Source organism: Artemia sp. Qi Xiang Cuo, chromosome 9, assembly GCF_049724085.1.
Source record: "Artemia sp. Qi Xiang Cuo chromosome 9, ASM4972408v1, whole genome shotgun sequence".
Lineage (NCBI taxonomy): Eukaryota > Metazoa > Arthropoda > Branchiopoda > Anostraca > Artemiidae > Artemia > Artemia sp. Qi Xiang Cuo.
In genome coordinates, this window is record NC_142802.1 from 37,531,548 (window position 1) to 37,556,523 (window position 24,976).

Here is a 24,976-nt window from a genome sequence, read left to right on the forward strand (position 1 = left end):
AAACTTGTTCTGAAATGCCTTTTGAAAAGTATTGCTAGGTGTTGGGGCATTCAAAAGCTGTAAAGTAAAGTTGTGGATGAAAAGGATGGGTGGTTCAAGTTGGAAAATAGGTTTAGGAGGGACATTAAGAAAAGAGCTGGTTCTGAAATGTCATTTGAAAAGTATTGCTTGGTGTTGGAGCATTCAAAAGCTGTAAAGTAAAATTGTGGGTGAGAAGGATGGGTACTTCAAGTTGGAAAATAGGTTTAGAAAGGACATTAAGAAATGAACGTGCTCTGAAATATCTTTTGAAAAGTATTTCTTGGTGTTGAGATATCCAAAAAGCTGTAAAGCTAAGTTGTGGGGGAAAAGGATGAATGCTTCAACTTGTAAAATTGGTCTATGAATGACATTAAGAAAAAAACTTGTTCTGAAATGTCTTTTGAAAAGTATTTCTTGGTGTTGTGGTATGCAAAAGACTGTAAAGTAAAGTTGTGTTTGAACAAGATAAGTACTTCATGTTGGAAAATAGGTTTAGAAGGGACATTAAGAAAATAACTTGTTCTGAAATGTCCTTTGAAAAGTATTGCTTGGTGTTGAAGTATCCTAAAAGCTGTAAAGTATAGTTGCGGGTGAAAAGTACGGGTACTTCAACTTGTAAAATGGGTTTAGGAGGGAGATTAAGAAAAGAACTTGTTGTGAAATGCATTGAAAAGTATTGCTTGGTGTTGTGGCCTTCAAGAGCTGTAAAGTAATGTTGTGTGTGAAAAGGATGGGTACTTCAACTTGTAAAATGGGTTTAGGAGGGATATTAAGAAAGGAACTGGTTCTGAAATGCCTTTTGAAAAGTATTGCTAGGTGTTGTGGCATTCAAAAGCTGTAAAGTAAAGTTGTGGGTGAAAAGGATGGGTGCTTCAAGTTGGAAAATGGGTTTAGAAGGGATATTAAGAAAAGAACTGGTTCTGAAATGTCATTTGAAAAGTATTGCTTGGTGTTGGAGCATTCAAAAGCTGTAAAGTAAAATTGTTGGTGATAAGGATGGGTACTTCAAGTTGGAAAATAGGTTTAGAAGGGACATTAAGAAAAGAACTTGTTGTGAAATGCATTGAAAAGTATTGCTTGGTGTTGTGGCCTTCAAGAGCTGTAAAGTAATGTTGTGGGTGAAAAGTATGGGTACTTCAACTTGTAAAATGGGTTTAGGAGGGATATTATGAAAGGAACTGGTTCTGAAATGCCATTGAAAAGTATTGCTTGGTGTTGGAGCATTCAAAAATCAGTATAGTAAAGTTGTGGGTGAAAAGGATGGGTACTTCAACTTGTAAAATGGGTTTAGGATGGACATTAAGAAAAAACTTGTTCTGAAAAAATATAATAAAGCCATAAAAAAGTATTAAAAAATGGGGGGTCAGGGCCCTTTTGGGCGCCGGGGGTCCTTTGGGGGTCTGGGGAGGGCCTTTGGGGGTCTGGGGGGCACTTGAGGACCGATTGGTCCTTTGGGAGCCCGGTGAACCTTTGGGGACCGGATGAGGGCCTTGGGGGGGCTGGGGGGTCCTTAGGGAGCCCGGGAGACCTTGGAGGCCGGGGGGCTTCCTTCGGGGTTGGAGTAGGGGGATCGGAACCCTTCGGGGTTGGGGTAGACGACCTCACGATACTTTTAAAATACAACTTGTGTATTATAACGACCACAGAGTTTCACCCTCAAATCCTCTTCTAAAATCATCTTTTAAATCATCTTTTAAAATATCTCTAACTGTTTCGCCGAAATAATTCCATATCCTGTCTAAAACAGTTTCGCCCAATTAATCCCTAAACGTAATTTCAGCGTGTTCCTTTTGTTTGGCATCTCTGCGCTGACACATTTCAAATTATTTGGAAACCCTTTCGTGAATCAATCTCTTCATCGCTAAGATCTAAACATTCGCTTGGAGACAGTTCTCTTTAGAAACAACAAATTAATACCCCTTTCGTAAATCAATAATTCCCCTTAGAAACAACAAATTAATTCCCCTTTCATGCCAATCAATCATGACATCATCTGTCATGTGTGATCTAAACTTTGCCTCGGAAACATTTCTCTTTGGAAATATATCAAAGACATTAATTAACATAGACGTCATCTGTCAGACACTAATTAACCTTGCCCGGAAACAATTTGATTAATGACTCAATAATCCATGAAAGTGAGAAAGTTCCTGTTTTTCCATTCTCACTGACAAAATCCATAAAAACAGATATAAATGTGAGAGTTACTGTTTTTTCATTCTCCCTGAAAAAATCCATTAACATAGGCATAAATGTGAGAGAGTTTCTGTTTTTTCATTCTCAGTGACAAAATCCATAAAATATCCATGAAAAACATCAAATAAATTTGAGAAAGTTCCTGTTTTTTAATTCTCACTGACAAAATCCATAAAAACAGACATAAATGTGAGAGAGTTCCTGTTTTTTCATTCTCACTGACAAAAACCATAAATCATCCATGAAAAACATCAAATAAATGTGAGAAAGTTCCTGTTTTTCCATTCTCACTGACAAAATCCATCTCCCTAGGGACTCTATGCCCATATTTGGTGTGGGTACCGGAGATATTAGGGCATCTCTACTAATTACGTCAGAACCAAATTTAGAGACAGCCATTTAGCAAAAGAAAAGTAAAATTTTTATGCAAATTTGTTTACTTATTCAATGACGGGAGCTAAAACAAAAGCTGCATTAACTAAAAAACGATCAGAAATTAAATAAAAAAAACAAGTTTTTTAAACTGAAAGTAAGGAACAAAATTATAACGTAAAACGAACAGAAATTATTCCGTATATGAAAGGGGCTGTACCCTCTTCAAAGCTTCGCTCTTTGCGCTAAAGTTTGACTCTGTTTGACTACTTCATTTCTTAAAACAATAAAAAAATTAGCTTAAAGAGCGAGGCGTTTAGGAGGGGACAGCCCCCTTTCATATACGGAATAATTTCTGTTCGTTTTAGGTTATATTGTTGCTCCTTACTTTCAGTTTAAAAAACTTGTTTTTTTATTTAATATATAATAAATTGAACAATCTCACTATAAAAAAAATATACAAAATAAGTTTTTCAAAGAAAAGTAAACTCAAATTAAACCAAAAACTAGTGATAAACAAACAGAAATTACAATAAATAACCAAGTCAATTCCAAAAAAAGCAGAAATTAACATTAGTAGGGCTCAAAATCCCTATGCCTTCTCAAGGAAAGAATATACTTTATATCCTTACTGTAAAAAAATCTTAAATGTTTTAACTTTTTTAACTTTAACAAATCAAAAATTATTAAGACTTTAAGGAATAAATATCAGCATATGTAAACGATATATGTAGCCTAACAAATGTAGTCAAGTTAACGACACAGCATTCGCACGGGATTCTCATTAATGGATAATTCTTCTGGGCTTGGTCTGTTTTGGCGGGCGTTTTCGGGTTAAAAAACCTCTTCCTAGCTAATTTATCTACTATGGGTTGCCTCCCCGTAGTAGCATAATATTTGTAGGCATGAATATATAATAAGTCGGAGGTAATAAGGTTGAGACTGCCTGTGCAAGATTTCAACTCTTGTTGATAGAAGAGTGTCACCAAGTGCTGAAGACCATGTTGTGACCAAGATTGGCCCAGGATTGCACAAAGCATCCATCCATACTGGAGGTCCTAGGGACTTCTTGCTGTCCGGTTTTAAGTCATACTGGAGGTCTTATTAAGCGCTTCTTTGTAGACTTGGGAAGATGTGTTTGTCCCCTTTTTGTACTGGCATCCGGGACCATTGCTTTCCCTGAGGCCAAAATAATTTCAATGATATAAAGAATATGAAAATTGGAACTTGGAATGTAACGACGCTAAAGAATAACTATCGTACCAACATTTCGACTGACGAGTTAAGACGATTGAACTGGACGTATTAGGAGTTTCAGAAACTCATATGCCAGGGGTAAGAACTCTCAAATTAGGTGATATAGAATTTGTTTATTCAGGCAGGAAGGATGGAGTACATAGACAAGGAGTAGGGCTCATGATGAATAAGGAAGCTGCTAAGTCTTGTCTAGGATGGGAAAGTATTAATAATAGAATACAAATCACTCATTAAATAACTAAAAGTTCAGTGCATCAGTTGTAGTCGTATACGCCTCGTTGGACCGACTTACTGAGATAATTTTTACTCGGATGAATTTTACTTACAGTTACAGGAGTAAATAAACAGGATCCCAGGTAGAATATGTTTTTTTTTAATAGGATATTTTAACGCCCAGGTCAGTAGAAATAAGGATAGATAGTATCATAGTTTAGGTAAATTTGGTATAAGAAAAGAAGACAGTAATGGCTACAGACTGCTACAATTTTGTAGGAATAACAGTTTGATTAACCAATATAGTGTTCGGTCATAAAACAGCAGGACTTATTGATTATGCTATTGTAAATCGGAAGTATATCAGCAGTATATCAAATCCAGGCGACGATTTTTCTTCCCTGCAGAAATTTCGATGACCTTGTCAGGGCAGATGTCAACGTCCCTTTGGACTGCAAGGAGGGCTAAGCCACTCAATCGTTCTTCTCCTGTTGAATTTCTCAGCCAGGTTTTGGGCCTTCTGAGCGTTGAGAAACTTCTTTCCGGAGTAGCAGTACTAACAGGTAACGTCGCAAGAACAGCCAGCAGAAGAAAAACACTTGGAAAAAAGGTAGCGTCGCATGCCTGAAGCGAAGACACAGCACAAGTAGACCTCTCTGATACCGGAACATTCTCCCACTTGATGCGCCATAGCTCAATTTCTTGCTTCAGACAGTCTGGCTCGGGAAGAATATCGCCATACAATTCAACTAATGACTCCAGGTTTAATGCCTTCAGATCGACAGAAAAAATTTTGGCAGGAGAAAGGACGCTGAGCTTTAACAGATTTGGAAGTTTCTGGTGAAGCACAAATCGTTGTTTCAGCTGGGTAATGAAGTGGTCCAGGAAAGAAATAAAGATCGAGGTTCTATAGTGGTTGAAAAGGTCTGGATCTTCTGCGTGCATACTCCGGCCACCTCTCGTCATTGGACGAGTCATCTCCAGTCGTAAGTCACTGGAAAAACGCTGAGCTTCGTCGAAAATAGACGTGAAAGCAGTAGCAGCACTTCCTCGCATTTCCTTTGTTTTTGAAAGGACAGTTTTTACGTGCCTGCATGCAGCTGCCAAATCACAGTCAACTGACTGAAGAGTCTTGCACAGTGGAAGCGTAAGGCAGAAAAGCTCTTTCACCACATGGAGACACACAACAAATTGCGACTGGTTCATCGTGTCCAGCAACTGCGCTGCTTTTGCAGAAGTTTCTGCCTTTTCGTTCTCTTCAAGAGCTTCCAGGGATCGCAGTATTAGTCGGTAGAGCTCAAGAAAACGCACGACTGAATCGTGGTGCTCCACCCATCTTGTTTCGCAGAGTCCGGTTAAAGTATGTTTCCTCGAATCCGGTAGTATTTCGTTGATCTTCTCTTTTAAATTCTGTGTCCTGAGTGGGGAAGTATGGTAAAAACTGCAGACTTGTGACAAGACACCGAAGAAATGCTTAAACGCCAGAAAAGAGCTTACAGAAGAGATGACCAAGTTGAGACTGCGCGCACTACAATGGACGTAAAGCGCCTTCGGATACTTTTCACGTGTAACAGCCTGGACACCCCTAAGATGCCCCCTCATCGCTGCTGCACCGTCATATCCTGACCAACCATCTTGTTCAGATTAAGACCAAGGCTTTCGAGAAATTGCAGGATTGATGAAGCCAGACCTTGCCCAGTCAAATCAGAAACTGGGGTAAAACCAAGGAAGTTCTCTTTGAAAGTGTAGTGGACGCAAACAGACAGCTGCTCGGCATTCGAAGCGTCCGCTGTTTCATCGGTAAGCACCGAAAAGCATGGACTTGTGTTTACTCTTTGCATAATAGACTGCTGAAGAAGCTCCCCAGATGCGGTGATAATACCATTCTGGATGATGGGAGAAAGATATGTGGCATTTCCGGCCGCAGAAAGAAGGTGGTTCTTCAGAACATCGTCACCGTGTCTCGCCCTCAGCCGCAGTAGTGCTCGGAAGTTGCCATCATTGCGAGAAGGTTCTGGATCCGAGACCGAAATGGGGCCGGAATCGTTGGTACCACGAAGGGCAAGTTGTTGCCGCCCACAAAATATCACCGTCTCAACAATTGGTCGCCCTATTTAATAATACGCCCTATTATTAACCCTAATTTACTATGCAAGGTCAGGTGAACATGGGGTTACCTAATTTCGTAAGCTGATCAGAGCGCATATTATTAACCCTAATTTACTATGCAAGGTCAGGTGAACATGGTGTTACCTACGGTTACCTAATTGCGTAAGCTGATCAGAACCGCTAACCCACAAAATCCAATAGGATTTAGTGTGGGAGCATATTTTTTTTCTGGTAAGGTTTTGTCTTTGCAGGTATTTTTAGACTAATTTTCGACTCTGTCAAAAATTTCGGGGGGGGGGGGGGGGTTCAAACCGGGTAGCCCCCCCCCCCCTGGATACGGCCTTGATGGCTCTACTCGTCTACTCTTTAGAGTTTCAAACCAAAAATGTGCTATTTCTATGATTCGTATTTCTCAAGATTTGCCATTTCCGAATCCTTCATCGTTGCACATGAGGATCTAATGACACTGCCAGGAAGATTTAAAAAGTAAAAGAGTGCCGTGATATACGTGAAATTAAAATAGAAGTGAAAAGGCTCATGGGGGCAATTCACTCCTGGATTGTGATTTCAGAACAATAGGAGATTTTCCCTTCTTTTTTGGTGAATAAGAATAATTTTTTTATATGGCATTCCAAACTTGATGGCTTGAACAAGAAAACAAAATGGCGCTCCAGTAGCATTCTTAATTTGGCTTATCTCAAAATATGAGAAAAGACGGAATCATAAAGAACTGTAGTTTTCGAAGTGACAGAGCTTACAAAATGTCCCAAATAGCTTTTTAAGTCTTAAAGCCTTTCAGGCTTGATTTAAGGGTTATATTTGCTTTGGATGTACATTTTGAAGAAGTAGATAACTTAAAAACCAGCGTAGACCCGTGGAGGGTTTAAGCTTTTAAGAAGATAATAATAAAAATGTCCCAGATACAGCCCAGTAGAAGCAGGATACAAACAACTGTTTTCTTGCTGTATATCTTGGTTCTGTTAAGCAGTACCTCCGTAATCTATACTTCAGGGACCTTTACCTTGTTTTTGATTAATTGCTAATACATAAACTAGGTGAACAATCTAAAATAGTATTTTCTTGTACAATTTGCCGAAAAGTTAAGGAATTTACTTCTCATGTGTGTTTTTCTTTATATTTGCTTCTCAGAAACTTCTTTATAAGAAAGCAAATAGCTATTAAAAGCAATGCTATGACAAGATACCACCAGTTTTTTAACATGGCATTAGAAACAGTCAATCTAAAGCTACAACAGGAATTTTGATGGAATAGGGCAGAATTTTTAAATTTGTATTTGAGTGCTAAGGCTATTTTCCTTATATTTTTTTCTAAAAATGCAGGTATTGATACCAAAACTGCTGGCAGAAACTTTTCTAATATATAAAAACTGTGATGCACATAAAAAAAAACAAATTCTTATCATTCTTCAGATAAAGAATGGTAAGAACGGTTTCACTTTGAATGTTGTTTGATTTTAAAACTTGACGGTCAAAAGCAAAACTAAAGTAGTGAAATGGCGTATGGAGCTCAGTTCGTCATTCTAAGAAGGATAGTTTAAGGACAGTTGGATGGCATTTCAAAAAACGCCTTATAAGTGTAAAGTAAAACCAAGGTTTTACAAACAAAAGAGTTATTAGTAAAACCGAGGGTTGGATGTTGATCGAATGGCAAAAATGAACTAAGCAAATGTATAAAACTTGTGTATAAACCACGCTAATTCAAGGGAAAGAAGATTAGTCGGTACAAAGATTATGATTGTTCCCCTCTTGAGTGTAGGTAAAAGTAGGATAAATATGGGAATACAAATGTAACTAACGGCTTAGGATTTAGCAAAATTACAGTGAAAACCAGAAAGTAATTTCTTATTATTCATTAAAATGATAAGTTTAGTGAATTTGATTCTTCAACGAAGTATTTCTATGTTAACTGGAAGAATTAGGGCACATTTTAGTCCGAATTTTTCTGCTTTTGCGCAAATAATCACACTTCTTTGGGTTGTTGATCCTGCAAAGTACTCCAGCGTTTCTGAGTTTTCTATAGAAATCTTCAATAGAAAAGAAATTTGGATCAATCCAATCACACAGAGTGGTTTTAAAACCAGAATTAATCTTTTTTTCAATTAGTGAAACTAATTTAAAGTTTTTATGGCTTTTATTTTATCAGTTCCTTAGGTTTTGTAATGACAAATTAATTATTTTCTAGAAGCTAAGATATTAATCCTAATAGTACCTCAATCATTAAAATATATGTCGCAGCTTTAATTTTTTTAATTTTAAAATTTATTTCACTTTGGTTTTTACTGGGATAAGCTATATATTGTCTGAAAACTAACAAATAAATCTTAAAATTACATAGTCGGAAAATATGTGCCATAGCTTCAAATTCTGACGCTCAAATTTAAAATTTTACACTTAAAGATTAAATTTTGTGTGTGTTTCATTGTAATATGCTATATATTTCCGATAGCTGAGATATTGATCTTGTCATTATAATAATCCAAAAATGTGTGTAACTCAGTGAAATTTTTAGCTGTGCTCCTTTAAATAGTACAATTATAGGACGGGTAATATAGTACAATTCTTAGACAGCTTAAATAGTAAGATTATTAAACGGCTTTTGCTGATTATCTTTTGAGAAAAAAAGTTCTCACCTAATTGAATTTGTCTACAGAGCCTGGAGACAATCAGTTGACTAAAAGCGGGTCAAAACATATTACCAGCAGCACTCACAAATATAATTTTTCAATTGAGAATTGAAACATTGAAAATGTTTCTTTGATTACATCCTACAGCCTGTCGATTTGACAGTAGGATCTAAACGGAAAATGGTAGCTCCAAAGTCATAATCCTTCGATCTTGAGGCCTTCAATTTTGGGTTAAAACTATGATCGCTACAACTTGAAAATCCCATTTAATAATTTCTAAGGCTTCATCTTGGCTTCGTATTGTTTTAATGCTTTAACAAAAAAATATATACACTAGTCGGAAGCCTCACTGACAGAATGCTAGTCATTAGGCGATACAGCGCTGATAGTAACAAAAATAAACATAAATGAATAAAGCTTCCACAAAACAAATTCTTCTCTACAAAGAAATAATTAAGTTGACACAGAGTTCTTTTTAAAAGGATTTAAAATCATTTTTCGTAGCAGAAATCTGATCTCAAAGCATATGATCTTTGGGATCATAATACTTCTAAAGGGAGAAACTGAAAAAAAGAAATTGAAGGCAACTATTTTCTGAAAGGCTTCTTAGCCCGATCTCTGGAGCAGTTTCCCATGAACGGTTCACTTAATATTTCTCTGCGGGCATGTGCTTACTGCGACTTCTTTACGATGAAGAATTGGCTAAAAAAAATTCAAGGATTGACTTCCTATCCACTTAAACCGAACAGGGTACAACCCCGGCTTCACCCCTAACCCCTTATAAATCGAACCCTGGATGTTTCCCTGGGCTTATGCAAGGATATGTACGAACATATTCAAATATGATATTGATAACAAAATTGAAAAGAGGAAAAAACTTGAGTGCCTTTTTTTTTAGGAAGCTGGAGGTCAGTCTGCTGAGTTTCGAATTGCCAAAGTTGCCCTCATAAATGTCCTGATTTGGGTATGTGCCTGGACTCCTTATGGGGCAGTTAGTATGATTGGAGCGTTTGGTAACAGAGAAATTGTATATCCATTGGTCGGACAACTGCCCTCACTAGCCACAAAGTTTGCTTCCTGTTTTAATCCTTTAATCTACGCCATATCTCACCCAAAGTAAGTGAATAAGCATTAAATGAGAACCGTTTTTATCTTAGTAAAGAGTTATGTTGAGAATTACCCCTCCCCCCCCCCCCAAAAAAAAAAGAGCTATAAATCTTAGTTTTAATTTGTTCGTTTTAATCTGTTACTTCCAGAGTGGCTCTGGCCAACAGTAACCAGGGCGTAGTGCCATCATTTTTTGGGGGGTGCGGCAAGAGTTGGTCCTTGTTTTGGGAGCCAAGGGCCATGGGATATCCTTAAGGAAAAAGGGGCTTAGGAACATTTGTGGAAAACACAAGCCTAAATATGTTTTTAAGATATCTGAAAACCTATTTTGGAAAATATGACGTAGATAATTTCGGAGACCACACTGCCTTTCCATGACGATAAATAAAAGTTCAAATAGGGATAAAATCCTTTTAATAGACAGTGATGATAGAAATTCACAAAAATACCAGATATTTCGGTCACATAGTGACCGTCACTGTATATGTGACCGAAATATCTGGTATTTTTGTGAATTTCTATCATCACTGTCTATTAAAAGGATTTTATCCCTATTTGAACTTTTATTTATTTTGGAAAATTATTTTATAATGGATACTGAACAACCAATAAAAAAAATTTAATAAAGGTGGCATGTAGCTGCCCCAAGTCTTCAATAGAGCATTTTTCTTCAGACAGTAATGAAGAAAAGTTACTATTTAGCAAAGGTGCTACTTTGTTAAATTCAAAACATTACACAATATATAATAAACAATAAACACGCATTAAACAAACAAATTTCAGTACTGGTGCTTAGTTTTTATGAAAATTATCAGCAATGACTTGCTGTAGACAACAGTAATACATCGTAAACAAGCTTTCGGGTGGGCGAAGGTAAATGTCGTGGCTACTATTTCGAACAAAATGACAATCTCAAAATTTCTATTGGATGCATTTGGGGAAAAAATGGCCATGAGAGGGGGGATAGTTGACCTCCGATTACTTTTGGCTCTTGAAAAGGGCACTAGAAATTCCGATTTACAATGGAATGATCCCCCTCCGAAGCTCATACTACCATCCATTCCATTAAAACCTTATATGTCCCCAGGAGTAGTATCCTATGACTGCTTTTAAAGGCACAGGTAGCAAGATTTTAAGGACACAAATAGCAGATTAACACAGGGAAATAAACATATGGTTGTTGGTTGTTGATTGTTGGTTATGTTTGTCGGTTGTGTTTGTTGGTTGTTGGTTATGATTGTTGGTTGTTGGTTATGTTAGTTAGTAGTTGGTTATGTTTGTTGTTTGTTGGTTATGTTTGTTGGTTGCTGGTTATGATTGCTGGTTATGATTGCTGGTTGTTGGTTATAATTGCTGGTTGTTTGTTATGTTTGTTGGTTATGATTGCTGGTTGTTGGTTATGTTTGTTTGTTATTTTTGTTGGTTATATTTGTTGGTTTTTGGTTATGCTTGTTGGTTATGTTTTGTTGGTTGTTGGTTACGCTTGTTGGTTGTTGGTTTTATATATGGTTGCTGGATGTGATTGTTGGTTTTGATATGTTTGATAATAAATGGAGTTACTAACCAATGCCATCCGTGTTTCTATTTCCCCATGTTTTTCTATTAAAAACCTTAGACGGCCATTTTGGAATTAGACCCCTCAAGTCGTCACACCTGCGCAACGCGGTCACCGATTCTATTAAAGGGAACACAGTTGGCAAGACACACCTATCTGGACTCCAATGACGTCAAAACACACCCGTTTCAAACTGTCAGGTATAATATGCTTGACGCAATCTTATGTAACCATGTGGCAGAGCCCATGGGGAAATCCCCACTTCTAACTTAACGACAGGACACACCTCATGTAATAATTGCGCAACCATCACTGTCACGTAATACCTGCTTTTAGCAATTGTTTTTCCCCAGAAATGATCAAAGCATTTTTTATTTTCTTTCAACTTAATGGCTTTTTATTTTTCACCCGAAATGTACAACGCCTTATTTTCTTTCTTTGGTTGTTTCTTTTTTTTCTTTAGTTCCTTGACCCCACCAGGACTCGAAAGGTTATTCCCATTCAACAGATTTGTGCCTTAACCGAGAGAACTGACCTGTTATCCTCTGTATTTTGTTCTAGTCATTATATTCTAAAATTAATCTATTGCGTGACACCTGAGATTCCCTATTTTTGGCACACATTAGAACAACGTGTACTGTCAAAATTTGGCAAGCTCTCAGAGACAATCACTCTCAAGATATTTTTAGTAATAAAAGACCAAGGGTTGCTTAAATTGTGCAAACTCTTTACTTGTCCCAAACAATCAATCTTGAAAACACAGAGCTTGTAAATAAAAGTTTTATTAATAAAAACCAACTTACAAACAATATTAAAAATATAGAAAAAAGCAGTTAAAAAACACGACAAAAAAATAAAGGGTGAAAAAGGCTTATCGTAATATAAGCAAAAGAACCATCTATTATAGAAAAAACATCCTAGCAGGCAATAACAGGGGGATATCGCTAATGTTAAATGCAAATTTATGCCCTATTAAGAACTTTTAAGGAAAATATCCTGTGTTCTTAGAGTTAAACTTATGAATATTTCACAATATCCTGACAATATAAGGCTGCCCCTCGTCCCCCTAACAATCATTTTGAGAGAGCGAGCTGATATTAGTGGTACATTAAAACCATATTAAGAGGTATTTTTGAAAGACTTTTAACGAAATGCATCGTTTCTTAGACAGGGATGTTAAATTTCAGTCCCCCTCTACCGAAAGATTCAATTAATACCTCCCGCCTTAGCTTGAAGCTCAAGAGTGTACTAGTCCAAAGCAACCCATACAACAATGCCACACTATTACTGCTCTGTGGCACCCCTCTAACATTGCCCCATCTCCCCCAAGACACGTTTTCAGTCATTTCTTGTTAAAAATTATACTTTAACCATTGATTCCTGGTTTTCACAAGCCAAGCCCATCATAATAGTTTCCAAAACACTCTACACCGCTGTGACGTTACAGCCCATCCCCCTGTGTCATCCACATGGTACTCTCCCCCCGCCCCCTAAGACATATCCAACCTGTTTGCTCCGAAAATCAGCAAATGAACCTAAATTTAACAGTTTTTTTTTACTTAAACACCGAGAAGTTGCCATTTCTTTGCTAGAGAGTGATACTCCAAGCAATCCACCCCACAGTGCCATACTGTTAATGCTCTGTGACATCCCATCTGACATCTTTCAGTCATTTCTTGTTAAAAATTATACTTCAACCCTCTGATTCAAGTTTTTGCAATCCCAAACCTGTCATAATAGATTCCAAAACACTCCAAACCACCGTTGCATTACACACCAACCCCCCCCCCCCCCCGCCATCAACAAGGCACCACCCCACCGCCCCCTAGAATATTTTCAATCTTTTCGCTCCGAAAATAAGCTAGTGAATGTCAATAAACAGTATATTTTTTTTAACATCGAGAAGTCACCATTTCGCTGCTAGAAAGTGATACTCCAAGCAATTCACAGAACAATGATATTACTTGACTGCCCCCCTGAAATCACATCATCATTCCTAAGACATTTTACAGTCATTTCGTAATAAAAATTATACATTTAAATCCCGTGATTCAAGTTTTGAACAGTGTTTTTTAGTTGAACATCGAGAAGTCGCCCATTTCTTTGCTAGAGTGATACTCCAAGCATTTCACCCCACAATGGCTGAGTATTACTGCACTGTGGCACCCCCTCTGACATCTCCCCCCCCCCCAAAAAAAAAAAACATTTTCAGGCATTTCTTGTTTAAAATTATGCCTTTAAATCCCGTGATTCAAGTTTTCGCAAGTCAAGCCCATGTTTATAACCGTTTGACTGAAGCCGTTTAACTGAAACCTCATTCAACAGAACCCGCAATTTTTGCATAACCTCGTTTTGTCTCAGCCGTCACGCAACCCAGGGAAGGAATTTTTTCAGCGAAAATATCAAAAGGCGCAACGGGAAAATTCTATTTTGAGAAATTGTTGTTCCCACCCAGCCTTGGCAGGCTTCCCGGGATTCCAGGTGTTCTAATATCTCTTCACTGATCACGTCAGAATTGGCAGCGATAACGTCGGCTTTGCAAGCATCAGCATCGGACTTTGACGGTGACAACATTAACGAAATAATAATGACCAAAAAGGTAATGAATGTAATTATTACAATGACAATGTTTCAGTCCCGATGAAACTGAAAATCGGACACTTAAGAAATCAGGGTTTAGAGTAAAATTTGCAGTTTGACCTTTTTATACGGGTATTTTCTATTCATGTCTAAAACAGAGATACACGTGTGTGCCCCTTGTAAAGCTTCATTACAAACCACACCTTCCTCCTCTTTTGAACAGCAAGCCATATGTTTAGATGCAATCGGGTTATCAGATCGAACGCAAGGGCATGTAAAAACGTATTTTTTCCTAATTCTAATTTATTATAATTGATTCGTGCATTGGTATATAACATCAAAACGCAGGCAAATTCAGCTTTATTGAACCACATGAACTTGGTGAAAGAATGAAAATCCTGCACAACTGCACATACAAGAGATTTGGGAGGGGGAGAGGCTAATTCTTTATTCATGCAAAGGAAAGGCATGTTGGTAAACTAAAAGATAATAGTATAAAAATATGTCTTTTCTCATTTCAAGCCCCCTCCCCCCTAAGAGAGAGATTTGTGTTTGTGCACCTGTACGTCCTTGAATAAATTATGTTTTTGTTAAGAGTTACCAATATTAGGAAGAAAACACTAATTCAATGTATATTTTAGGTTTAGATTGGCACTTAAAGAATATGCTCCATGGGTCTGTATTAATGAGCAAGAAATTAAGCCATCTAATGACTCCAGTTCCGAGAAAACAGTCACAACTAGCTGAAACAGAATTCAAGAAGAATCAGATAGTTATCCAGTAGTGTTTATAGAGAATAGCTTGGAAAACCTTCAACAGGCCTATGTAGGGTGAAGCTTGAATATATGAGAATCTTTTAGCAAGTTTATCAAATTAAACATGTATATACATATAGGTATAGACAACAATAGGAGATATATTGTGTAACTTTTCGATGGATAATTAAAAATAATATTTTATTCTACTTTCGGTCCTGAATCAAAAAGTAAGGACTGTCTATACTAACGAGGTTCGGGAGAAGGCCGTATACCAGGACCTTTAAAATAGACAGACATTTGTTCATAGCCTAATTCTGATTAAAGCAAGATGCATTGTCTATGCACTTTTATTAAATGTTATCTATGAATCATGAGAGTGATCAGGAGTCAGTTTGAGCATGAAAGATCTTTCTCAAACATTTCCTAGTGCGAAAGAACTCGAACATTTATGGTTAGACAAGCTTACGGGGCAAGGTCTGGGCTATACTTCCTCATCTGTGGCCATCAAACAATACAGATTATCAATCTTGAAATAAATCTGGGTTCAATAATGTGTAACATGTTCTCAGTTCTCCTAAATTGAATATTAGAAAACACCTTTTTTAAATGAAATTAGAGGGTCAGGTTAAAACATAAAACAAACATAAAACATAAAATACTAGTAGTAGTATTGTTATTATTATTGTTGTTATTATTAATATTATTATTATCAATATTGTTATTATTATTATTATTATTACTATTATTATTATTATTATTATTATTATTATTATTATTATTATTATTATTATTATTATTATTATTATTATTATTATTATTATTATTATTATTATTATTATTATTATTATTATTATTATTATTATTATTATTACTATTATTAGTATTATTATTATTTATTGAAAAACCCCTCATACATTAAACACTGCAAACAACTGAGGAAAAGATAAACAAAAAGGAAATAAAAGAATCAAACCAAAAAGAACCAAATAACTATGCACTGCGCAAACATATGCAATATAGCTGGTACCAAGGATGATTAGCTATCTTTGCCTTGGGTTTTTTATTCATCGAAGATACAGCTTCCTCAGGGTCAGCTACTCTGAACTTCTGAACTTTACTAGAATTTCTTATAAAACAGTTCGTGGTAACGAACTGTAAGTAAGGAGCGACCCGGCTCAATGGTAAACGAAAGTCTAAAAAAAGGAATTTTGATACCAATAGATACATCAAAAGAATCAGATTTTAAATGTGATTTCAAATATATAAGCTTCATCAAGTTTAATCTTACCAGTCAAAAGTTACGCGCCGGAGAAAATTTGGCTTATTTTCGAAAAAAGGGGAAAAGACGCCCTAAAAGTTATAGAACCTTAACGAAAATCACACCATCATATTCAGCGTATTAGAAAACCCTACCTTAGAGGTTTCAAGCTCCTATCTACAAAAATGTGGAATTTTCCATTTTTTGCCAGAAGAAAGATCACGGATGCATGTTTATTTATTTTGTTTTTTTAGGGGTGATCATATCGACCTATTGGTCATAGAATATCGTGAGAGGGCTCATTCGAACGGAAATTAAAAGTTCTAGTTCCCTTTTTAAGTGACCAAAAAAATTGGAGCCCCCCCCCATGCTCATTTTTTTTCCCGACGTCACCCGATCGAAATTTTGAGATAGCCATTTTGTTCAGCATAGTCGAAAATCTAATTAATATGTCTTTGAGGGTTACTTAATCCCCCACTGTTCCCGGGAGAAGGGGTGCAAGTTATAAACTTTGCCCATTGTTTACATATAGTGTTGGTTATTGGCAAGTGTACAGGCGTTTTCAGGAGGATTTTTTTTCTACTTGGGGGTCGGGGTTAGAGTAGGGGTTACGTGGGAGGATCTTTCCATGGAGGATATTTCCTTGGGGGAAGAGACATTTCTATGAATGGGGCGCCAGATTTCCCAGCATTATTTAAAAAACGATCAGAAATTTATTTTTTAAAACAATAAAAACTTTAGCGTAAAGAACGAGGCGTTGAGGAGGGGAAAGCCCCTTTCGTATACGGAATACTTTCTGTTCGTTTTAAGTTTTAATGTCGCTTCTTATTTTCAGTTAAAAAAACTTGTTTTTTTTTTAGTTAATCCATAGAGAGAATTGAAGCAGGTATTTAGCAAATTTTAAGAAACAGGAACAAATTTTCCTTTTATCAAATTTGGTAATAATATCATAAAACGGAGCAACAGATAGAACGTGGGGAAGAGCAAATGAATTAAAAAGAGATGAAAGAACGTTTCGGTTGTATCGCAATTTCACATAAACTATTGATGCATAAGCAGTGGCAATTCTACGAAAAATTTGGCTAATTTGAAGTTATCGGGTGTGAGAGAAAGTTAGACTAGTTGAGAGGTCAAGATGTGTAATATTTTCTACTGGCAGAACCATTAAAAGGGAGCGACTAGCCATGGATGGAACGGGGATGCTTCCAGTTAAAAAACGGAATTCACGCTTCCCAGCATTAATTTCAAGACCAAAATTTAGGTAATTATCTTGCAGATTAAAAAAAAAAAAAATCAGAAAGTCGTTCAAGAGTTCGGCGGGTATTAAGAATATCGTCAACATATGACACAAGGAAAGCATTGATACTGTTGGAAATGAAGGAAGATGACCATTTTTCTTGAGGCACGACAACATAGTTGATAAATACCGCGGGAGAAGAGACAGCGCCTTGGCGGGCTCTTGTTCAGACAAGGATTCTTTTAGTTCGCGGAATCAAATCCTTAGATTTTGATAAGGTGATCTTCAGGCTTATTTGAAAGTGATAATACATGACAAAATAAGCCTTATTGGTGCAAAGGTTTAAGACCCCTTTTACTAGCAAGACGGAGCAAGTATAAGGGGGGGGGGTACCATCCCCATCACGCACCCCTGCTGCCACCTACTTCTTTTTTGCACCCCAAATATGGGCATAGAGTCCCTAGGGGAAATGGATTTCTGAGAAATTGATTGCGTAATCAAAGTGTGTCAATGACCTAAATTTCCAAAGGTGTTGATGTTGTTGTTGTTGTTGCTCTCAGTGAATGTTATGAGTTTCCAGGAATTTGGAACACCTGTGCCGTCGACCTCAATTCACCTATCGTGAATCAATAATTCCCCTTAGAAACAACAAATTAATTCCCCTTTCTTGACAGATCAATCAACCAATGACATCATCTGTCAGACTTTAAAAATTTTCGCCTAGAAACGATTCTCCGGGAATAGATCCAAGTCATTAATGTCTTTGCCTCGGAAACAACTCTACTGGTTGAACTCCAAAAGATATTAATAACCAAACGCCATGGAAACAATTCTCCAAGAAACATCTTAGCGATGAATTGTTTTAGCGCGGGAATCAGGTTTCTTATTAATTTGAAATGTGTCAGCGCAGAGATGCCAAACAAAAGGAACACGCTGAAATTACGTTTACGGATTATTTGGGCGAAGCCGTTTTAGCCACTTTATGGAATTATTTCGGCGAAACAGTTAGAGACATTTTAAAAGATGATTTAAAAGATGATTTTAGAAGAGAATTTAAGGGTGAAACTCTGTGGTCGTTATAATACACAAGTTGTATTTTAACAGTGTCGTGAGGTCCCCTACCCCAACCCAAAAGGGTTCCGATCCCCCTACCCCAACCCCAAAGGGTTCCAATCCCCCAACCCCAACCCCGAAGGAAGCCCCCGGTCCTCAAAGGTCCCCCAGGCTCCCAAAGGGCCACCGGGCTCCCAAAGGACCAATCGGCCCTCAACTGCCCCCCAGACCCCCAAAGGCCCGCGCCGGGCCCTCAAAGGCCCTCCCCCAGTCCCCAAAGGTCCACAGGGCTCCCAAAGGAACACCCAGCCCTCAAGGGCCCCCACAGACCCTCAAAGACCCTCCCCGGGCCCCGTCTTTTGTTGAGATGTGTTGTCTGAAACCTATGATTTGGGGTGTATGGGTTGCTATTTTTGATTTTTCTGACTTGGATTTCATAGTCTTTCATAGGTGTGTGTTGTCTGAAACCTATGATTTGGGATGGCTGGTTCGCTATTTTTGACTTTTCTGAGCTGGATTTCTTACCCTTTAAAAATTGTGATTTGTCAGAAAATTATGATTTGGGATGTGGAGTTTGATATTTTTACTTTTCTGAACAAGATTTCTTAGTCCCTCATAGGTGTGTGTTGTCTGAAATCTATGATTTGGAATGGGTGGGTTGCTATTTTTTGACTTTTCTGACCTGGATTTCTTAACCTTTCATTGGTGTGTGTTGTCAGAAACTTATGATTTGGGATGAGTGGTTTGCTATTTTTGACTTTTCTGAGCTAGATTTCTTAGTCTTTCGTTGGTGTGTGTTGTCTGAAACTTATGATTTGGGATATGCAAATTACTATTTCGGGCTTTTATGAGCTAGATTTCTTAGTCTTTCGTTGGTGTATATTGTCTGGAACCTATGATTTGGGAAGGGTGGATTACTATTTTTGACTTTTCTGAGCTGAATTTCTTTGACGATCATAGGTGTGTGTTGTCTGAAACTTATGATTTGGGGTGCTTAATTTGCTATTTCCGGCTTTTATTAGCTGGATTTCTTAGCCTTTCATAGGTGAGTGTTGTCAGAAAATTATGATTTGGGATGTTTAGTTTGCTACTTGGACTTTTCAGAGCTAGGATTCTTAGTCTCTCATAGGTATTTGTTTTCTGAAACCTATGGTTTGGTATGTGTGGATTTATATTTTTGACTATTATGAGCTGGCTTTCTTAGACTATCATAGGTGCGTGTTGTCTGAAACCAATGATTTGGGATGGGTAATTTGCTATTTTTGACTTTTCTGAGCTAGTTTTCTTAGCCTTTCATAGGTGTGTGCTGTCAGAAAATTATGTTTTGGGATTTATAGTTTGCTTTTTGGACTTTTCCGAGCTAGGATTCTTAGTCCCATCATAGGTGTTTGTTGTCTGAAACCTATAGTTTGGGATGAGTAGTTTGCTATTTCAGGCTTTTCTGAGCTTAGGTTTTTTAGTATTTCATAGGTGTGTGTTGTCTGAAACTTATGATTTGAGGTGTATGGGTTGCTATTTTTGACTTTTCTGAGTTGGATTTCTTAGTCTTTCATAGGTGTGTGCTGTCAGAAAATTATGATTTGGGATTTGTAGTTTTCTTTTTGGACTTTTCAGAGCTAGGGTTATTACTCCCTCATAGGTGTGTGGTGTCTGAAACCTATGATTTGGGATGTGTGGTTTGCTATTTTTTGACTTTTCTGAGCTGGATTTCTTAGCCTTTCATAGGTGTGTGATGTCTGAAACCTATGATTTGGGATGGTTAATTTGCTATTTTTGACTTTTCTGAGCTAGGTTTCATAGCCTTTCATAGGTGTGTACTGGCAGAAAATTATGATTTGGGATTTGTAGTTTGCTTTTTGGACTTTTCAGAGCTAGGATTCTTAGTCCCTCATAGGTGTTTGTTGTCTGAAACCAATAGTTTGGGATGAGTAGTTAGCTATTGCAGGCTTTTCTGAGCTAAGGTTTCTTAGTATTTCATAGGTGTGTGGTGTCTGAAACCTAGGATTTGGGGTGTGTGGGTTGCTATTTTTTGACTTTTCTGAGCTGGATTTCTTAGTCTTTCGTAGGTGTGTGGTGTCAGAAAATTTTGATTTGGGATTTGTAGTTGGCTTTTTGGACTTTTCAGAGCTAGGGTTCTTAGTCCCTCATAGGTGTTTGTTGTCTGAAACCTATAGTTTGGGATGAATAGTTGGCTATTTCAGGCTTTTATGAGCTAGGTTTCTTAGTATTTCGTAGGTGAATGTTGTCTGAAACTTAAGATTTGGGATATGTAAATTAATATTTTGGGCTTTTCTCAGCTAGATTTCTTAGCCTTTCAGGGGTGTGTGTTGTCAGAAAATTATGATTTGGGAATGTGTAGTTTGTTATTTGGACTTTTCAGAGCTAGGGATTTTAGTCCCTCATAGGTGTTTGTTGTCTGAAACCTATAGTTTGTGATGAATAGTTTGCTATTTCAGGCTTCTATGAGCTAGGTTTCTTAGTATTTCGTAGGTGAATGTTGTCTGAAACTTATGATTTGGGATATGTAAATTACTATTTCGGGCTTTTCTGACCTAGATTTCTTAGCCTTTCATAGGTGTGTGTTGTCAGAAAACTATGATTTGGGAATGTTTAGTTTGCTATTTGGACTTTTCAGAGCTAGGATTCTTAGTCCATCATAGGTGTTTTTTTGTCTGAAACCTATAGTTTGGGATGAGTAGTTTGCTATTTCAGGCTTTTATTAGCTAGGTTTCTTAGCCTTTCTTAGGTGCGTGTTGACTGAAACTTATGATTTGGGTTATGTAAATTAGTATTTCGGGCTTTTCTAAGCTTGATTTCTCAGTCTTTCGTTGGTGTGTGCTGTCTGAAACCTATGATTTAGGAGTTGTTGGTTGCTTTTTTTGAATTTTATGAGCTAGGCTTCTTAGCCTTTCATAGGTGTGTGTTGACTGAAACCTTTGATTTGGGATGAGTGGTTTGCTATTTTTGACTTTTCTGAGCTAGATTTCTTAGCCTTTCATAGGTGTGTATTGTCAGAAAATTATGATTTGGGATGTGTAGTTTGCTTTTTGGATATTTCAGAGCTAGGATTCTTAGTCTCTCATATGCGTTTGTTGTCTGAAACTTCTAGTTTGTGATGAATATTTTGTTATTTCAGATATTTCTGAGCTAAGATTTTCCAGTATTTCGTAGGTGGCTACTGTCTGGAAAATATGATTTGGGATATGCAAATTACTATTTCTGACTTTTCTAAGCAAGATTTCATATTCTGTCATTGTTGTGTTTTGTCTGACACCCATGATTTGGGATGTGTGGATTGCTATTTTTGACTTTTCTGAGCTGGATTTCATAGCCTTTCATAGGTGTGAGTTGTCCGAAACCTATGATTTGGGATGGTTAATTTGCTATTTTTGACTTTTCTGAGCTAGGTTTCTTAGCCATTCATAGGTGTCAGCTGTCAGAAAATTATGATTTGGGATTTGTAGTTTGCTTTTTGAACTTTTCAGAGTTAGGATTCTTAGTCCCTCATAGGTGTTTTTACGATGTACATTTTTCTTAAAAAACTGGTGTGCTATAAAGTAGTCAAACATGTTTTGGGGGCATGCACGAAATTATGTAACTCAACATCCGTTTTTATTCGTCCTTGAAATTCCGTATAAAACTTTTTATCTTCATAGAAAATAATCACAATCATGATATAACTTTTCCTATCTTCTACGGAAAAATTTAGAAGTGAACTTTAAATTTTTTATGTCTTGGGCCTTTTCTTCTTCTGGGAAAATATTTGGAACAGAACTTTAAATTTGACTCTTTGAGAAAGGTCGGAATTGAATTTAAGGAAATTTAGAATTAAAGTGAAACTTTTTATCTTCATGGAAATAATCACAATCATAGTATAACTTTTCCTATCTTCTACGGAAAAATTTAGAAGTGAGCTTTAAATTTTTTATGTCTTGGTGAACTTAAAACTGAAGTGGAAGCTTTTTATTTTCTATGGTGAAATTAGAATTGAACTGTGTTCCTTGTTAAAATTCAAAATAGAACTTGAACTTTTCTATCTTCTATGAGAAATCGAGCCTGCTAGAAGTATCATTATCTCTAAAATTTTTTTTCTTAAATCTCTGACCTTTTTAATAGATATTCTGAACGTTTGGCGTTCCAGCATACCCTAAAATAATGAACACTTAACAAAATAATGCATAAGATATTTTTAATGAAATAACGACATGTAGAATATTAATATAAAAATACGTTAAATACACTATTATACATTATTAGTACACTTGCGCTTCACTTTCCGTCAATTCATCTTTATATTCATTGATGATATTGTCTGCTAATGTCCTTTTTATTCTGCCTGCGATTTCACTGTCTATTGTCACATTATTTTTTACATAGATTGCAGTTTTGGTATTTTGATAAGATATGATTTATGATGTTGGTGCAGGAGTATGCATATCTTCTTTTTTCTTTTGCTTTCATTCGAATGCTAATACCGGAAAGATAGCGAAAAGATCTATCAACGGCTAACATGCTACCAGAACCATTAGCTAGAAATTGTCCCTCTTCATCAACTATTATTTTTAAGTTTGAATTCTCTTTGAGTATTAATTTCTCTGGTAATGTTACCCTCGCATATCCACCGTTTACACGATTGAAATTCTTGGGTGCTCCAAAGAAATCTAACTTCTCGCTCTCATGACAACGCATGCATACATTTCCAATAGTGTTACCACTTGCACTCGTTTCATAGTTCAGGTATTTCTCCATGTCAGCATTCAACACGACGATGATTTTATCATGTGCACATACTTTCGTCGAATAATTCATCTTCACTTATCTACAGATATAAATTGTGTGTTTATCTTCCACCGCATAAAAAATACTGATTTAATGCATGCAATAAACTAGGTAGTGTCGATAGCCTACCATAGAGTACCAGTGGGAAAGCCATGTCATGTCTATGAACAAGCACAGAGTACGATATTAGAGCAGTAAGCATATTTCATATCATTTTAAGATTTAAGAAAATTTAGAATTAAAGTGAAACTTTTTATCATCATGGAAAATAATCACAATCATAGTATAACTTTTCCTATCTTCTACGGAAAAATTTAGAATTGAACTTTAAATTTTTTAGGTCTTGGGACTTTTGTTTTTCCGGGAAAATATTTGGAACAGAACATTAAATTTTTCATTTCTTTGAGAAAAGTCGGAACTGAATCTAAGAAAATTTAGAATTAAAGTGAAACTTTTTATCTTCATAGAAAATAATTACAATCATACTATAACTTTTCCTATCTTCTATGGAAAAAAATTAGAACTGAACTTTAAATTTTTTATGTCTTGGTGAGCTTAAAACTGATGTGGAAGCTTTTTATTTTCTCTGGAGAAATTAGAATTTAATTATGTTCTTTGGTAAAATTCAGAAGAGAACTTGAACTTTTCTATCTTTTATGAAAAATTTTTTACTTATTTTAATTTTTTTCATCTGTTTGAGAAAAATCTGGACTCAAGTGGAAATTTTTTATATTATTTTGAGAAAATAGAAATAATCTTCTGAACGTTTTATGTTCTAGCATACCCTAAAAATAATGAACACTTAACAAAATAATGCATAAGATATTTTAATGAAATAACGACATGTAGAATATTAATATAAAAATACGTTAAATACACTATTATACATTATTAGTACACTTGCGCTTCACTTTCCGTCAATTCATCTTTATATTCATTGATGATATTGTCTGCTAATGTCCTTTTTATTCTGCCTGTGATTTCACTGTCTATTGTCACATTATTTTTACATAGATAGCAGTTTTGGCATATTGATAAGATATGATTAATGACTTTATTGCAGGAGTATGCTTGTCTTCTTCTTTTTCTCTTTAAAATGCTAATACCGGAAATATGATGATAGGATGTATCAACAGGTAATGTGTTACCAGCAACAGTAACAAGGAGCTGTCCTCGATCATTGACAATTATTTTTAAGTTTGCATTCTCTTTGAGCACTAATTTCTCTGGTAATGTTACCCTCGCATATCGACCGTTTACACGATTGAAATTCTTGGGTACTCCAAAGAAATCTAACTTCTCGCTGTCATGACAACCCATGCATACATTTCCAATTGTGTTACCACTTGCACTCATTTCATAGTTCAGGTATTTCTCCTTGTCTGCATTCAACACGACGATGATTTTTTTATGTGCACATAATTTCATCAAATCATTCATCTTCACTTTTCTACAGATATGAATTGCGTGTTTATTCTTTCACTGCGGAAAAAATACTGATTTAATACACACAATAAACTATGTAGTGTCAATAACCTACCATAGCGCACCAGAGGGAAAGCCGTATCGTGTCTATGAACAAGCACAGAGTACGATTGGTAAATCCATAAGAATATTTCATGTAATTTTAAGATACGTAAAAAAGTTTAAAACATACCATGTTAAAAAATTCAAAAATTATTTTTAAAAATGAGGGAAGGAGTCCCAGAGCCCTCCCTTCTCCCCCCGGGCCGCGGGGTAGGGTCGGTTAGCTAGTAAATATCTCTCCATGTTTAAGTTAGGTTAGACTAGATTAAGTTATGTTAGGTTAGGTTAGGTTAAGTTAGGTTAGGCTAGA

At 36.4% G+C, this 24,976-nt stretch overlaps 1 protein-coding gene across 1 annotated transcript in view; it reads left to right on the forward strand.

The window, feature by feature from the left end:
• Positions 1 to 14,946, forward strand: part of LOC148948623 (compound eye opsin BCRH2-like) — an 88,521-nt gene extending 73,575 nt beyond the window's left edge. Inside the window, exons 5-6 of the mRNA XM_089094517.1 lie at positions 9,711 to 9,928; positions 14,696 to 14,946. Of these exons, the coding sequence (XP_088950643.1) occupies positions 9,711 to 9,928; positions 14,696 to 14,801 (324 nt within the window). The 3' untranslated portion in view covers positions 14,802 to 14,946. The remainder of the gene's footprint in view (positions 1 to 9,710; positions 9,929 to 14,695) is intronic.
• The last annotated feature ends 10,030 nt before the right edge of the window (positions 14,947 to 24,976 follow it).